At 49.1% G+C, this 16,025-nt stretch overlaps 2 protein-coding genes across 8 annotated transcripts in view; one reads left to right on the top strand and one right to left on the bottom strand.

Moving 5' to 3' along the window:
* LHFPL2 (LHFPL tetraspan subfamily member 2) overlaps nt 1-16,025 on the top strand; it is a 174,459-nt gene that overhangs the window by 141,109 nt on the left and 17,325 nt on the right. For 4 of the 5 annotated variants that reach the window (XM_070377257.1, XM_070377258.1, XM_070377260.1 and 1 more), the window contains one exon: nt 6,690-7,304. In XM_070377257.1, coding sequence (XP_070233358.1) covers nt 6,875-7,304 — 430 coding nt within the window. In that variant the 5' untranslated portion in view covers nt 6,690-6,874. Of the gene's footprint in view, nt 1-6,149; nt 6,482-6,689; nt 7,305-16,025 lie in introns of those variants that run through there. The other variant, XM_070377259.1, reaches the window with a different exon arrangement.
* Nucleotides 13,051-16,025, bottom strand: part of SCAMP1 (secretory carrier membrane protein 1) — a 151,560-nt gene continuing 148,585 nt past the window's right edge. For 2 of the 3 annotated variants that reach the window (XM_070377255.1, XM_005899713.2), the window contains exon 11: nt 13,052-13,190. The gene's annotated coding sequence lies outside the window, so the exon portion shown is untranslated. Of the gene's footprint in view, nt 13,191-16,025 lie in introns of all 3 variants that reach the window. The other variant, XM_070377254.1, reaches the window with a different exon arrangement.

Genomic DNA, 16,025 nt, shown 5'->3' with positions numbered 1-16,025 from the left:
CTCTGTCAAGGGGAGCGGCCTGGGATATTGGCCTCCTGACCTCTGCCCGATAGATGCCAGTAGCACCCCTCCCCACCCCAAGCTGTGATAACCAACAGTGTCTCTAGACATTGCCAGCGTTCCCTGCAAGGCAGGGAGGGCACAGTCGCCCCCAGTTGAGAGATTGCCCACAGAGTCAGAGGTGGGATGTGGGACTAGTTATCCCTGAGGAAAGGGTGTTGGCAGCCAGGAGGAGGGGTGAGCCTGTTGAGACCGTGACTTAAGGAACAGTGTAATTTCTAGGGTATTTGGACGCTCTGCTTCAATAGAGTCAAGGTGTCTGCATTACCATAGTCAGTGTATTTTAGGGAGTAACCAGGGCAAGTGAGAGTTTGCAGACTTCCTTTGGTAGCTGATTTAAAAAAAAAAACAAAAACATGCAAGGTGCCGATCTGTTCACACCAGCACTGTCCTATCGGCTGTCACTCTGCTTTGTGCTCTGGAGAGGAGGTGCTGATGGATGGGGGTCCCTTGCCATAGGAGTGTTCCTGGACAGCCTGTGAGCAAGGGGCTGGAGGTCGGGGGGACAGCTGGCTGCCCTGCAGAATCGCTCATTCCTGCCCTCGTGTGGCTTCGTGAGCTGTTCGGGGCACGCAAGTCTGGCTCTGCGATGGTGCGCTGGGCCACACACGTCCTCGCCCGTCTCTGCAGCCTCAGCAGCCCTGCCCCATCCCCACCCCGACCCAGCACCATGCAGCCTCTCGTGCAGGCGGACCTCACCGAGTCTGAGACCTTCCGGCTGACTGACTCTCAGAATTCAGTGTGTAAAGAATCTCCTGGGGGCTTGTTAGAGACGCAGTTCTGGCAGCCCTTCCAGAAAGTTTGGTTCAGTGTGTGGGAGCTGGGAACTTATGCACTTTGAAACAGGTGGCCCATATCCCCCTCTAGGAGCTGGGGGGGCCCGGGGACCACACTCTTCGAGTCAGCACTCTAGAGGGTCTTTCTAACTTTTGGAAGGCAACAGCACATAAATTCTACTTTCCTAATTCTCTCATCCTTCCAGAAGACACTGTGCGGGAGGCCACGGTGCTGAGCCTCTGTGCGACTTGTATATCTGAGGGAGGTGGTAATAATGGATGTGGACGTTGGCCAAGAAACTACCAGCGACGTGGGAGTAAAATGCAGCCTGCTCCGAAGTGTATCGATTATTTGGGCCACGTGGGTTAGTGTAGTAAATTTCTTATTAATCACAGGAGCTCATATTCTTTTAGTACTTACTGAACCACAGATACTGTGTAAAGTTCCTTTGGTAAAGAATTTGTTTAGCTTCCAGGATGGCACCCCTCAAAACAGAGCTTCTTAACTGTGACATCAGAACCACCTCCCCCACACACCGTCCCAGGAGCTCTTTAAAAAAGAGGGTCCTGAAACCTAAAGGAGTGGAATGGGGTGCGGGGTGTGAGGGAGGTGCAAGAAGGAGGGGACGTGTGCATACTTACGGCTGATTCATGTTGTTGTATCACAGAAACCAACACAACACTGTAAAGCAATCATCCTCCAATTAAAATAAAATTTAAAAAAACCAAAGTTAATAAATATTCAAAACTCAAAAAAAAAAAAAAAAAGAAAGAAACTAGAGTTCTGGACTTCCTTGCTGGGCAAGGGGTTAAGAAGCCATCTGCCAACCCGGGGCCACAGGTTCGATCCCTGGTCCGGGAAGATTCCACCGGCCTCAGAGCAACTGAGCCCATGCACCGCAACCACTGAGCCTGAGCTCTGGAGCCCGTGAGGCACAGCTGATAAGTCTGTGAGCCTCAGCTACTGAAGCCTGTGCCCCTAGAGCCTGTGCTCTGCGACAGGAGGAACCACTGCAACGAGAAGCCGCCCACCGCGACTAGAGTAGCCCCTGCTCACCGCAGCTAGAGAAAGCAGCAACGAAGACCCAGCACAGCCATAAACAAACAACAACAACAGAAAGAGTCCTACCCAGAGCAGCTTTCTGCTCACTTCCTCACCAAATATGGATTTTACTAGGACTGGAGAGGGCCGTACAGACTGTTCTGTTTTGTCTTTTTCTGTGCACACACACATAGCACTTACACATGTGTATACACAGATGTATGTGTCAAGTTCCTCTGATTCTGAGGTGTAGCCTCACTCATATTCCTCCCAAATGTGATGCGGTAGGAATTACACAGCATCAACTATAAAGGATTCTTACCAAAAATGCTTAAGCTGAATCTAAACGAGATTAACTTTAGATTTAACTTCCATTTTCTCTGTGATAGAGGATAGAGGACAAGTTTAAATGGCATCATGAGGAAATAGACAAATCAGATTGCTGGGTATCCTGTAAGACAACTGGCCTGGTATCTTCAAATAAGTCAGTGTCAAGGGAAAAAAATAAAGGCAGGGCAGGGTAGGTTAGGGATGTAAGGACTATTTTTTGACTAAAAGCGATTAAAGACATAATTAAAAGTGATGCATGAGCCTCGATTGCGTCACGGTTTTAAGAAAACAGCTATAAAAATTGGGGCAGGGTAGGGAAATTTGAGTGTGGACCGGGCTTACAGATATAAGGAAATTATTGTCAGTTTTCTTGGGTGTGTTAATTTTATTTTGGTTACGTAGGAGAGTGTCCTCATTTTTAGGACGTATATGCAGAAATGTTTGGGGGTGAAGCGTCAAGACATCTGTAACTCATTTTCAAACGGTCCAGGGGACAAGTGTTTGTGTGTGAGTGTGTGTACTGTGGATGGAACAGACAGGGCAGCGTGTAAGCCAGTGTTCAGTGCACAGTGCTCATTGTCTTCACCTTCTGTCTATGCTGGCAGATTGTCTTAATGAAGTTGAAGCACAACACCCAGGTAAGTGAGGTGGTGCTGTACTCCAAAACGTGGTTTGCACGGCCCCCTTCTTGGGCATCGCTGCTGGCGTGATGGTGGAGAGTGTGGGCATGCCAGCCAGCTGCGGACGGCAGCTCCGCTCCCCACTGTCCCACTGAGGCAGCATTGACGCAAGGCCACTCGGTCTGCCCCACCTTTCTAGAGGCTCTGGCCTTTGCTCCCAAGCTTCCAGACTGTAATCTCTTAGGGCAGTTCCGCCCGAACGCACTCTCTTCCCTTCTCACTGACAGCAGGAAGCTGCCAAGGAAAGGACCCCATTCAGCTCTGCTAATAGCAGCCCTTCTTCTAAATAGTAGGGACCTGTGGAGAGGGCTGCAGACGCCCATGGACCGGCCATTTGTCACTTCTCTTGGCTCTGTATTCTGACTTTGGTATATTACTCTAGGTTTCTGCCAAAGTCTCATTTGTTTAGGGCTGTTGTTTTTTTGTTTTTTGTTTATCCCTTGCTAAGAGGTTTTCCTCTGTGGACTAGCATAATTTTCTGAAAGTTGGAGGGCTGTCCACGTTATCCATAAACACCAGGGATGTGGTAGTAAAGCCAAGCATCCTGGAGGGGGCATGTGTTTAGTGGCCTGTAGAGAGAAGATGTTTACATGGAAGCTCAGCAAGGGTCTGGTCTCATTATGTGATCTTTGGAGGAGTGGGAATCGCAGTGAACAGCAGGGAGGGCTGCGAAGGAGCGCTGTGCTGAATCCTGCGGTTAACGAGATCCGTACCCTGGATCCTGTTCCCCTTTGATGTGGCTCTTATCTCAGGGCACGCCTTCCCCGCTGGGGCATGTGACAGAGCGCGGAGCACTGTAGAATCCCCTTGCTGCCTCTCCCCTGACCCAAGGACTTTTCTCGGATCCTCAGGAAAGCCAGTTTTTGTCAGCCTTGCATATCATGGCTATTCCTCTAAAGTAGTCATTAGCAGACTTGCTGAGGAGACCAAAGCATCTTATCTCCCTTTTCCAAACAGAAAAGTGAAGGCCTCATTGCAGCCACTCTGGGGTGGCTGCAACAATCTGGTACAGTGGAGGGGGACTTGTTTTAGCACAGATGGACAGGGAACTGAATTTTCTGAATTTACACACAGGGGTCCTGGAATAATTCTGCCTTAAATTTGGCAAGAACCATTGCTAAGAACCGTGCTAAGCCTAAATGTGCCTTCTTCCCTTCTCTTGAAGTTTCGCATCCTTTCTCTTAGAAGTTGCAGCCTAATCCCACCCCTGGCTGGAAGCTGACCTTGCTGAGCAGGACACTGTACATTTGGCATCTTCGTTAAGATCCAAGTCACCTGAGGGGCTGTAGCAGAGTCTGAGGTTCTGCAAGAGGACAAATATGTAAAGGTTTTATATTCACATTGAAGAAGTGCCACTGAACAGTCGAGGGGCAGGGATTGGTGGCAACTGGGGGCACCAGTAAACTGGCTTTCTATTCAAATGGGGAGCTTCCCAGGTGGCGCTAGTGGTAAAGAACCCACCTGCCAATGCAGGAGACACAAGAGATGTGGGTTTGATCCCTGGAGGATCTCTGGAGGATCCCCTGGAGGAGAGCATGGCAGCCCCTCCAGTATCCTTGCCTGGAGAATCCCATAGGGGGCTACAGTCCGTGGGGTCGCAGAAGGGTTGGACACGACTGAGCAGACCAGAGAATCAAATGGGAAGGTTGGATAGAGCTTCTGTCTCTAACAAGCAGACTCTCCACCTGTGAATTAGAAGCGTTTGTAAGCCTGGTGGGTGGGAACTGTTTGGATGAAGTGCAGGCTCCTCGTGGGAGTCATCCTCGCTTGTTTTCTTGTTCTCTTGAAATGATCGCTTTCATTATACACAGGTCTCCTCCAGAGCTCTTTTGCATTGGTAACTTCTTACTCAGAAGCCATTTCTATTTGGTAATATGGGGTGAGAGGGTAAGAGTGACTGAGTGAGATTAGATTATACTTCTGGCCTCGTGCTAATTTATTTTCCCCAGCTGAATTTGTCAGCTGTGTTAGGCAGTAGGGAAACAGGAAGTAAGACCCAGGACCTCAGCCTCAAAGCCCACCAGGGAAGCTTGGACACCAGGAGTGACCTCATCCATCTCTAAATAGCCTGGGCTTGATCCTCCTCTATGTGTAAGGGCCAAGATTCAGTTACCACCGAGCACTTCCACTGGCTAAACTGCTGACCAGTCTCAGCCCTGTTAGGGGAAAAACTGTCGAGGCAAAGGCGTTGATGTTTACTGAGCACTTACGGTGCCAGGCGCTGTGCAGGCGCTTTCACTGTTCCCGCTTCATTCTCACAACAGTGTCGTGAGGCAGGGGCCCCTCTCTTTCTCCATGTGGTCCGTGAGGGAGCTGACAGCAAAGGCTCCGAGAAGTTACATGCCGTGTGTCCAGGAACCTTTGTGGTGCAACACACCATCTCTCCCTTCCCCAGTGCTACACACACACAAGTGTACATGTGACCGTTAAGTTCCTGTGTTCCTAGCTTTGCACTAGCTAATTTCTCAAAACAGCATCTTGTGTAAGTGTTAAATCCACTGTTTTATAAATCATCACCGCTCACTAGGCTGTGAGCCAGCATGGTGGTGAAGCTTTGACACCCACTCCCTTCTTTCCCCACTTCCTCCCTCCTCCGTAACTCCCTGCCCAGCCATGGCCCACAGGCCACCAGGCTGTCTGTAGTTCTTAGGGAGTTGATGTGACCTGGGTTAATAAGTAATCATTCAGAACAGAGCCATGCGCCCAGATGTCCATTGCAAGCTGTGGGATTTTCCTGACCTCGGGGGAGGTGGGGCGCGGGGAGAGGCAGGAAGATGGGGCTGTGAGGAGCCCTGTGGCCCATTTCAGGGTTCAGGCCTCCCTGAAGGAGGTTTGAGCCGTCAGAGCAGGGCCCTCTGGTAATGAAGCCAGCCGTTTGTCCTTCGGAACAGAATGAGGCCTTGTGAGATCAGAAACAATGGGCGTGTTGAGTTTCAGACCTGGTGTGAACCAAAGCTCGGGGAGAGGCCCTGTGATGGACTGGGGCGGTTCAAGGGACGCATTCTTCACTGGCAAGGCTCTGTTGTCAGCACGTCCCCTCGGTGGTAATGATACTTAGTCAACGGTCATTAATGCCCCTGTTTCGAATAATTCCCACAAGTGAGTAAGTCAACAGTTCTTGGAGTTTTTTTTTTTTTCTTCTTCTTCCTCTTCTTCACATTTTAACTTCTGTAGTTTATTTTGTCTAAAAATCACCCCGTGAGAAATGCATGAAAAATAAGTTTGCGAGGCAAAGTTTTATTATTTATCATGGCATTATTTTCCTTTTAAATTCTCCATTACCTCTGAAGCAAAGACTCCCTCCTGTGCCTCTGCTAGTAAGTTGATTCCCATACAGTAAAATCGGGAGTTGCAAAAGCTGCTAATAAGCAAAAGCTTTTGATACAAATTTGGCAAATTCAGCTCATCTAGTACCAAGTCCTGTAAACTTTTAAATCGCGGCTCGTCCGTGGACACAGTTCCCTAGCAGCCTATCTTGATCCGTCTGAACGCAGCCTGTGCAGCTGGACTTTTTCTAGTAAGATGTGATGGAGCAGGAGCGGCGTCCCAAGAGCGCACAACCGGGGCCGAGCCCAGCGCGCAAGATGGCCCGGGTGAGTGAGCAGTGCAGCCTAGAGATAAGGGGCACCACAGGAGCGCCCTGGAAACAAAGAAGCCGGCCAGCTCGCGGAGCCGGGGCAGCGTGTTGGCGGGGCGCGGGGCTCGCCAGGGCGCGGCGCGCACTGGGGTCCCGACCCGCCAGTGGGCAGGCGGCAGGGCGGGGCTGGCGCCGCTCACCGCCCTCCTCTCGTCTCTCCGCAGGTGAGGCTGCGGCCGCGGAGCTGCGACATGGCAGCATGACAGCCCCGGGGCGCGCTGCCCGACGACGCCGGGACGAGGGAGGCCCCGCCTGAGCCGCCTTCCCGCGCCTTCCCCACTGCCGTGGCGCGGCTCGCTGCGCTTGCTCACCCCTTGGACTCCCGACTCCCTCCGCCTTGAGCATCAATATGTGTCATGTCATTGTCACCTGTCGCTCGATGCTCTGGACCCTCCTGAGTATTGTGGTGGCGTTCGCCGAGCTCATTGCCTTCATGAGCGCAGACTGGCTGATCGGGAAAGCCAAGCCCCGCGGCAGCGCCGAGCCGGGCGAGCAGGGCGCGGGCACCCCGGAGCCCTACCACCCCACGCTGGGCATCTACGCCCGCTGCATTCGGAACCCCGGCGTGCAGCACCTCCCGCGCGAGACGCTGTGCGGGCCCTACGCTGAGAGCTTCGGCGAGATCGCCAGCGGCTTCTGGCAGGCCACCGCTATTTTCTTAGCCGTGGGCATCTTCATTCTGTGCACTGTGGCCCTGGTGTCTGTCTTCACCATGTGTGTGCAGAGCATCATGAAGAAAAGCATCTTCAACGTGTGTGGGCTGCTGCAAGGAATCGCAGGTAAGCGTGCGCGGAGGGGAGGGGGCCCTAGGAGTGGCCCTAGGGTGCCACTGCGTGTGTGCGGCACGCCCACGCCTCACTGCTTTGCTGCGTGTGCGTCTGTAGGAGCGCTGTCTTCTCTCCGGGGCTAGGCAGCAGCCACGCGCTGCCCTCATCGCTCCCTTTGCCCTGTCTCACTCCCCTGAAGCAAAGGCAAGGCTGTTTGTTCTCTACTCTCCCCTGCTCCTCCTCTTAGCCTGTATCCCCTGGTTCTAAGTTGCTGGGTTTTGTTTGAGAAAGCTGCCACGGGGCTTGGCTTTCCCGATCAGCCAGTCTGAGCCCATGAAGGCAATAAGCTCGGCAAACAAATGAGCTCCTACTTTTTGCTTTTCCCACTAAATTAAAAGCATGCTTTCCGCCCTCGGGCGTCCAGGGAGGAATTGCGGTGCAGGAAGCCCCCTGCAGTGGACTGTGTCCTGGGACCGCTGTCAGGGAGGGGCAGTCATTCCCAGGCAGTGAGCCGGGTGCTGCCACCCACCCCGCCCCCACCTCCCCATCCCCACCGCGGGATGATTTCAGCTTTGGGCGGGGAGGTCGCGGGCCAGGAGGGAATTAGTATCCGCTGCTCTGTGTTTAATAACTGTTCTGGTTTAAACTGACTGTCTCCTGGAGCCTGACAGAATGTTCTGTGCACTCGGATCAGAAATTACAAACTAACTCTCCCACTTTCTGGGAGTTTCTCACTAATGAGCTTGTTAGAAGTGGGTGGAAAGAGAAGTATGAGCGCCTTACAGAGCTCCCAGAGGGGAGGCTATGAGCGCCAAGACGACTTCCATGGCCACCAGCATTTCCACAGACTGTCCCATGCGGGGTTAAAAAGTGGATCTGGAACCAAGAGGGTTATCAGTCTGTCCACACTCAAGGGACTTGTTCTGGGTGGCAGACACACAACCCCCACACCCCAGAGTTTGGAGACATCCTCAGGAAGCAGAGGAATAGATGCTTGCTTTGGTTCTCAGGGGGAAAATCCACTTTTTAAACACTGCAACCAAAGTATTTCTTAATCTGAAGTCTGACGGGAGAAACAGCAGGCCACCCCCACCTGTCACTGAAGGGCGCATCCCGCAGCTGTGAGCCAGGGCTGCAGACGGTGCAGATAAGCCCTGGGCCTGGCGTGAGGCCTGTGAAGAAGTAGACCCCGAAGGAAGCAGCTCTCCCCTGCTTTATGGCGAACTCGAGCTCAGCAGGGCCGGCTTCCAAACAAACGGGTCCAACAACAGTTTTTCCCCAAACCCAGCTGATAAGGTGTTGTCCTTGCCCAGAGCTTAGGGAGCCCTGTGTGTGCATGCTGGGGAGAGGGGAGTGGGCCCGGAGGAATGACAGAGGACCTGCACCGCACTCCTGTGCTTTTGTGTGGGGGATACACTCATGGCCGATCTCAGGACCCCCGTCTCTTTCTCTGCCAGGACCAGCCTACCATGAGAGACCCAGGCACTCATAGGCACTCAGGGAATTTGGGAGGCCAGGATTCTGATTTTCAGCTTTGCTACTGACTTGCACTTTTACTCAAGATAAATGCACCCACTTCTCTGGATGTTGGCATTCCTCCTCTTAAAGATCAAGAGATTGGCAAATACGATCTGATCTTGGAGTTTTGCTTCTGTGAAACTCACTGTCCTCCTTTTGATTGACTTCTCAAATCTGACATTCATCCCCTTCGGCTTGGCGTTTCACCTTCCAAAAATGTTCAGTAAGCTCGGTTTCCATAATGGATCATCTTTTTCTTGTCAGAGAAATGTCCCTACTTTATTCCCCGAGGCACACAGGGCCTCAGGGGTGTGCAAGTGTGTGTGTGTCTTAAAACTTTTGCTGAGGAGTGTTACCAAAGTGCTACCAAAGCTTTTTGAAAACTCAAAATAAACATGTAGATGAAGGGAAGCCAATTTACACAAATTATTAATCCTGTTGAAGAGCCCCCGTTGGCCAGAGAGGAGTTGTTTCTGCTCAGTTTGCGTGACTATGGTGAATTTGCTCATCTCCTGTGACTTCATGACTTTATTATGAGTTATATCAATATGCTGGTATGCAGATAAGGCTTCTGGTTTGTCATCCCTAGGAATGTGTTTCATCCTGAGAAACTCACTGCCTTTCAGCCAAGGGATAGCCATTTATAGTAGGGTGGGACATCTTGGGATGTACCGTCACCATCACTTTGCAGATTATAGATATCCTTCAGTCTCAAAGACTGTTTACCTGCAGTTTTTAATAAGGTGTTATTCCAGTGAACTTTAGTCTCTAGGAATGTGGAGTACTCCACCACATCTTTTGGTGCTCTTGTTTGCTATTTCACATAAATGGCAAGAGTGTTCATTTTGGCACAGAGATGAGTACATATTTTAGGTATTATTCATACACTCCAATGAGTTATTCTTGAAGTTTCTCTTTCCCTCCGTATCAGGCCTCTAGGAAGAATGGCTGGGGAGAAGGGAGTACCAACCCAAGATACTGGTCTATTGGTCACCTGTCTTGCAGAAGTCTTGATTTTCTAAAAGCTTGCTCCTCATTTCTTTCACTCATGTTCCCCATGCACACATGTGGCATCTCAGAATGCCTGAAATTGCTAAAAATTGGCTGAAGGCAAAGATTCCTGTACAGTTAGGTCCTGCCTCTCTAGGGACCACTGAGCTAAGGCTAAGAAAAGGGGTTTCTCTTCACCACCCAGCCCAGCAGCACCCCTCTGAGAAGAAATCAGGGGAAAGATGAACCGAACGTTTGCTGGTCAGCCAGCTCCCTCGTGGTGGGCGGGGGCCACATCTGTTAGGGATTTCCAGTGGGCTCTTTCTCCTCTAATAAGAGGTCCCCACCAGGCAGTGCAAGCCAACGTCAATGGCAGATGTGGCCCTTGAATCTGTGGCTCAGAGAGTTGCCCCCGAGTGCCTGAAGCAGCCCACTGGCTTTCTGTCCTCTTGGCCGGTCTGTAAGGAGATTTGGTCAGGCCCCAGCCTCAGCCAAGGACTTGCTACAGCTGTGAGCATCGCTCTCGCCTCTCCCTACACACCCTCTCTCAACCCTGCATCTATTCAACATTGAAACCAATGGTGAGAGAGGAGGCTGGTGCCAGAGCAACCAAAGGATTCTCTAGAAATATACTCAGCCTGTGTTTGTTCTTACAACTTGCATTTTGGCAAAAAGGACATTTTTTTTTGTAAAATGTAACTGGGTGAAAAATTATATGCTATCATATATTAGGAGAGCAAACCAGTCAATCCTAAAGGAAATCAACCCTGAATATTCAGTGGGAGGACTGATGCTGAAGCTCCAGTAATCTGGCCATGTGATGCAAAGAGCTGACTCATTGGAAAGGCCCTGATGCTGGGAAAGATTGAAGGCAGGAGGAGAAGGGGGTGGCAGAGGATGAGATGGTTGGATGGCATCACCGACTCAATGGACATGAGTTTGAGCAAACTCTGGGAGATACTAAAGGACAGGGAAGCCTAGCATGTTGCAGTCCATGGGGTCGCAAAGAGTCGGACACAACTGAGCAACTGAATGACAACAATGTATTCCTTTACTATGCCTAGTCTTAAAGGCCACAGGCTTGTATAGCTGTCACTGTTCAGAGTGTAACATAAGTCATCAAAATCTTAGTATTTTGATTTTAGAAGTTGGGTGTAAAAGAATATACCTCAGTGAAAAATCTCAAAATCTGAGTTACTTAAAAAAAAAAAAAAAGCTATTGACTATTAAGCTAATCCAGATGGCAGGATTTGCCCTTATGGCCTCACCTCGTGGTGGCACCTAGCCGACACTTCCAAAACGCTCATGCACAAATGCCCTGGCTGTTCAGAGCTTTCTCTCCACAGCAGTTGGAGCTCAAGCCTCACCTGGCCCTGGATCAGCCCTGACCTCACCTTGAAGTGTCTGTGAAATGCTGACCGGTTTTCTCACTTGGAAAATGGATTTAATAGTAGTACCTATCTCAGGGTTGAGGATTAAATTAGATCATATATGAGAAAGGCTTTTAAGCACAGTGTTTGGCACATGGTAAATAATAAGTGGTAGCTACATGATGATTATAAAAGTATTTATGCTTTCTTGGCAGGTTTTTAGTATGTTTTTTTGTGTTGCTTAACAATTGCTGCATTCTAAGAAGTAGAGGTGTCTTTAGAATTGGCCTTGTTCTGTTGAAACCCAGTGTGACTGCATCGTCTCGAGTCATTCCCTGGCCCTTCGTAGGCCGCCTGTTTGGGGACTGAAGAGCCCAGAGCAGCCCTGTGACTCTCATGTGCCTCTGGTGTCCTCGGGCCGGTTTCTGGAAGCTGAATTGATAGGACAACACAGAACTTCCTCCTCTCACTCCTCTTCCCCTGACACGAACATTCTCCTCCTTCCTTTCCTTTCTGGAGGCAGCTTCTAGCCATTGAGCCCTGGCTGCAGGAGGCTTCTCAGGCTCCCCTTGCAGGATAAATCATAGGCTGCTTGGTCTTCACTGGGTGAGGGCTCGCCTGGAACTTGGCAGAGCCACCAGCACACGTCAGTTTGTAGCCCTCTGGGATTCATTACAAAAGCTGGGGAATCGGCCAGCAGGGTCGTTTTCGCCAGCTGCCTTCCTTAGGCTGTGACCTGGATGTGGTCCACAGCAAAAGCGTAGAATGCAAAGATCCAAGTTTTCCATGACCGCATCAAGCAGTGTGGGTTTGGAAATACACGTAGGGCCCTCTTAGCAGCCCGTGGAATCCCCAGTGACTCAGGTTTGGGATGGAGCCACGACGATGATCTCAGGAGCAGGCCCGCTGGCCCCAGCCTGGGCTGCTCCCCTGGGGTGGCTACAAGGCGTGACGAGCTCAGGAGCTGCCTGCTGGCTTCAGGTTCCCTTCACAGGCTCTCTGCTGCTTCGTGTCTTGTTGGCTCTCCCGCTTTGCAGTCCCTGTAGCCCTCTGCCTGCACCCATTTCAGCCCAGCAGGATGGCCCCAGCAAGCTGCCCACCCGTCCGGCTGGATGGCTGGCTGTGGGACCGTACACGCGGGCATCGCTCCCTGCCGTGGGAGCTCCGGGCCTGCTGCGCGGGTTCAGTTTCCCTGGAGGTGAGCCATGATTGAGGGGGAAGGAGGACAATATAAAAAAAGATGGGAAAGGAGTAAAAGAAGCATCTCAGAAGACAAGCGGCGGGTTTTGTCCGTGCTGATTGGAGAGTGGCTTTGGTGTAGTCCGGCCTGCGTGAGGAGGCTGGGGTTGTCATATGAGATATGCCGTGATTGCTGTCCAGGGCTTGGCATTCTCACTGCGGTTTTTCACAGGGTGAACGCTAACCTTAGCATCAGGAAGATACCCATGACTCAACCTGACTGCAGCATCCATTCTGATGTATGCCCTGCCCTACCTGTTCACTCCCAGAGACCAAGTCAGTCACTGGCGAGGAGAGAGATAAGAACAAGGGCTTGGGAAGAGGGGAAGAGATCCCTGACTGTCTTCAAAGCCGCTTTTCACCTGCTTTTCTCCGAGAAGGTAGTGTGACCTTGACTGCCTGACTTTAAGACATCGTCACAGAAAAGGCATGAAGGAAGTCAAGGGAGCATCCCCTGCTTCTCCTCCTGAGAACGAGGCCCCAGTAGATCTGGCTGTCAAAAGGAGGCTCTGAATTGCTGGCTCTCCAGTCAGAATGCCTCCACCGGAAGTGGGGTCTAACCCTTCTATATCTGAGTCATTTTAAGAGGACCACATGTAATGATTCACCCACCTTGAGGAAATGTTAAAATGTTAAAGGACAGGCCGGAATTAAATTTCAATTCAAGGATCTTTTATTAAATGCCTGCTAAATACAAAGACCTCTAGACTCAGGTCTACAATTTCTTGAGTTTCTCTGCTCCCAAGCCATATTAGAGAGTCATTGCTTCAGAAGCTGTACCCTAGAAAAGCAAACAAAAAATATCATCACATATAAAGGGAAGAAAAGCGTTCAACTGTATCATTAGAGGAAAAACTACTGCCTAAGAGCAAGTGGACCAAACAGGTATTAATTTGAAGAATCAGTTGGGAACGCTAGAAGAAAATCGCAAACTCTCTTAAAATTCAGATAGAATATGCAGTTGATACGCAAATGAAGTATTTTGCTATGGTAACCACTTAATTGTGGACAAATAATCTTGTGAGCTATGGCGATCTGTGTTCCAATTCCAGTAACAAATCATCACTTAAGTATGACTCTGAATATTTACACAAGTGGTTCAGGCACTGTTCTAAAAGCTTGATGCAACAGTGGTGATGTTCTAAGGTCTGATGTCACTGCAGAAGTAATCTGCATCTCCTCTGAAGACTTCTCTGTGCTCAGGCACAGCACAGTTATGAGTTTGGATGTTGTATAGAGGCTTCCCAGTGGTTTTACTAACTGGCCCACAATCCACAATCTTTTTTTTTTTTTTTTTTCAAAGATAGCTCCTAGTACAGATGAAACCTAAACCACACACATTGAGAAACAATTCAATATTAAAAACTTCAAACCAAAATACTTAGTGGCTATATGTGTTCAGGGTTTAGAGACCAACATCAGGGCCCTAGTGTTGAAAAGATAGCACCTGCTTGGTTGCAGGGATTATTTAACATTATCTGGACCCCCAGAATCTTTAGTAGACAAGAAATTTACTTACTGTCCTGAAAATTTCAGAGCTCAATAACTACATTTTTATAGTCTCTTGTATTCTGCTATAAACTGCATTTTATTTTTTGTGGCAGCTTATTTTAAGTTATAAGTGTATTTTGGTTATAGTCAAATAGTAGCTGTTTCTAATCCTACATGTTGGATGAATAATTTATCAAGAAATATTTTATGAAGTTCTTCCAGTTACATAGACACAGTTTAGGAAACACCTCACTTGGAATGCAAGGTAAAATATTATCACTAACTCATGGGAAGGAATAATCTCAGTAAATTACTTTGCTGGGCTGCATTTTAACAGTAAAAGTTAAGGCTTTAGAAACTACCAATGAAGTAATTTGCATATAAGCGTGAATCATTGCTGAAGGCGGCTTAGGGAGGCTTCAGTGTGGGAGAAACTGCATCTTTCTCATGGATTGTTTCACCACATATTTATTTCACCACATATTTCACCACATAGGGGCATTTGACAACTCTTAACTGATGGTCATTAATTTTGAGTAATTATAGAAGAAACTTCCTCTGCGGGGGGCTTGGCTGCAAGGTCTTTTTATGACAACTATGCTCTGATTGTCTTCCAGAGAATTCTCTTTATTGCTCTGTCATCCGTTCTCCACCCCCGACCCTAGAAGAATATTTTTCTTGCCAATTATAATTCCATGGAAGTGTTTTTAGTAGAAAACAAGTGCCCTACTAGACTCCTCCAGGGAGATGGTGTAAGCATTAACAGAAGCTTTAAGTAAAAAATTACTGACACCCGATCCTTCAATTGTTCTCTCCTTCCCATCAGAAAATCTTGTTGGTTAAAAGCCTCTAACGTTATTGATCATATACTAAAATAACATGTAGGTATCATCTACTCTAAGACACTGTGGTTATCAGCTGAAAACCCTTTTCATTACTAGTGAACCCTCTGACCTCTTATTTCTGATCTGGCCTTCAGAGCAGAGTTATTAAATGTCAAAGTTGGGTCCAGTCTTGAAACTTTAAAATGAGATGCAGTGAAAACAGGTTTATATTCTAAATGCCAAAGCGATGGAATTCAGAGCCTCTTTACACTCTACCTTTTTATTTGTGCAGTCAACAATCGGGCTTTTCAGAGAGGTGTCCCCATCCTAACTCAGACCTGCCTCTCTCTTTCTCAAACACACACAGCTACACACACACAGACACACACCCTCGCAGCCTCTCACTGCCTTGGAACAAATGCCAGTCCACTCTGCTAAGGTTTTGTCAATTAAAAAAAATAAAAACAATGCACAGTGTGAATTAAGCTTATTTGCGGTAAAATGAGGGCTATAGCCTAGGAGACAGCACCTCAGAGAGCTCTGAGGAACTGCTCCACAGAGGCAGGGGAAGGTCAGCATTCGTGATTTTGGTGCAGTGGGCTGTGTGCGGGCCAGCACACATTTTTGCACAAGGTTGCTGCTCGTCTGGTGAAGGTCACTACTAGTCATAGGGAGCAGATGTCTCTGTTAGTGAATTTACTGCTTTTCTAGATAAGGGATACAGGAATTGGGGCCCATCAAATCTCCTGAAAATATCACAGAGTGCTTCGTTCCCAACCTGCACCCTGAACTCTTGTCAGAGGGTGTTGAAGTTAGCAGCTGCCGTGGTTGTGACTTCATCCTTGTAGAGGCAGATGGCAAGTGACAGTTTTTAGTTTCTGCTGCTGCTGCTGCTGCTGCTAAGTTGCTTCAGTCGTGTCCGACTCTGTGCGACCCCATAGACGGCAGCCCACGAGGCTCCCCTGTCCCTGGGATTCTCCAGGCTAGTCATCAACAAAAAAGAGAAAACTGAGGATGGTGTTGTAAGATTTCATAGTGCTATATGTGTTCAACTTAAAGACCTGTCCTTTATTCTTAGGTTGCATCCTTTACCCTTTCTTGTTAAAATGCCTTTTTTCGTGAAATGATAATAAGAGGAGACAGTGGTATTTTTAGTGTCTTTATGTTCGCAACAGAGAAATACTGACTCCCAGTAACTTTTATGGCTCTTGTGTTACTGTCCGAAGTCCTAAAGTGTGGGAACGACTCTTCTAGAATATGAGCAAGGAATGAGGCCTGGGTACATACACACTAGATGCTCA

This window comes from Bos mutus, chromosome 10 (genome assembly GCF_027580195.1).
Source record: "Bos mutus isolate GX-2022 chromosome 10, NWIPB_WYAK_1.1, whole genome shotgun sequence".
Taxonomy (NCBI): domain Eukaryota; kingdom Metazoa; phylum Chordata; class Mammalia; order Artiodactyla; family Bovidae; genus Bos; species Bos mutus.
The sequence above is the reverse complement of the archived record's forward strand: the minus strand, read 5'-3'. Positions and strand labels throughout refer to the sequence as shown.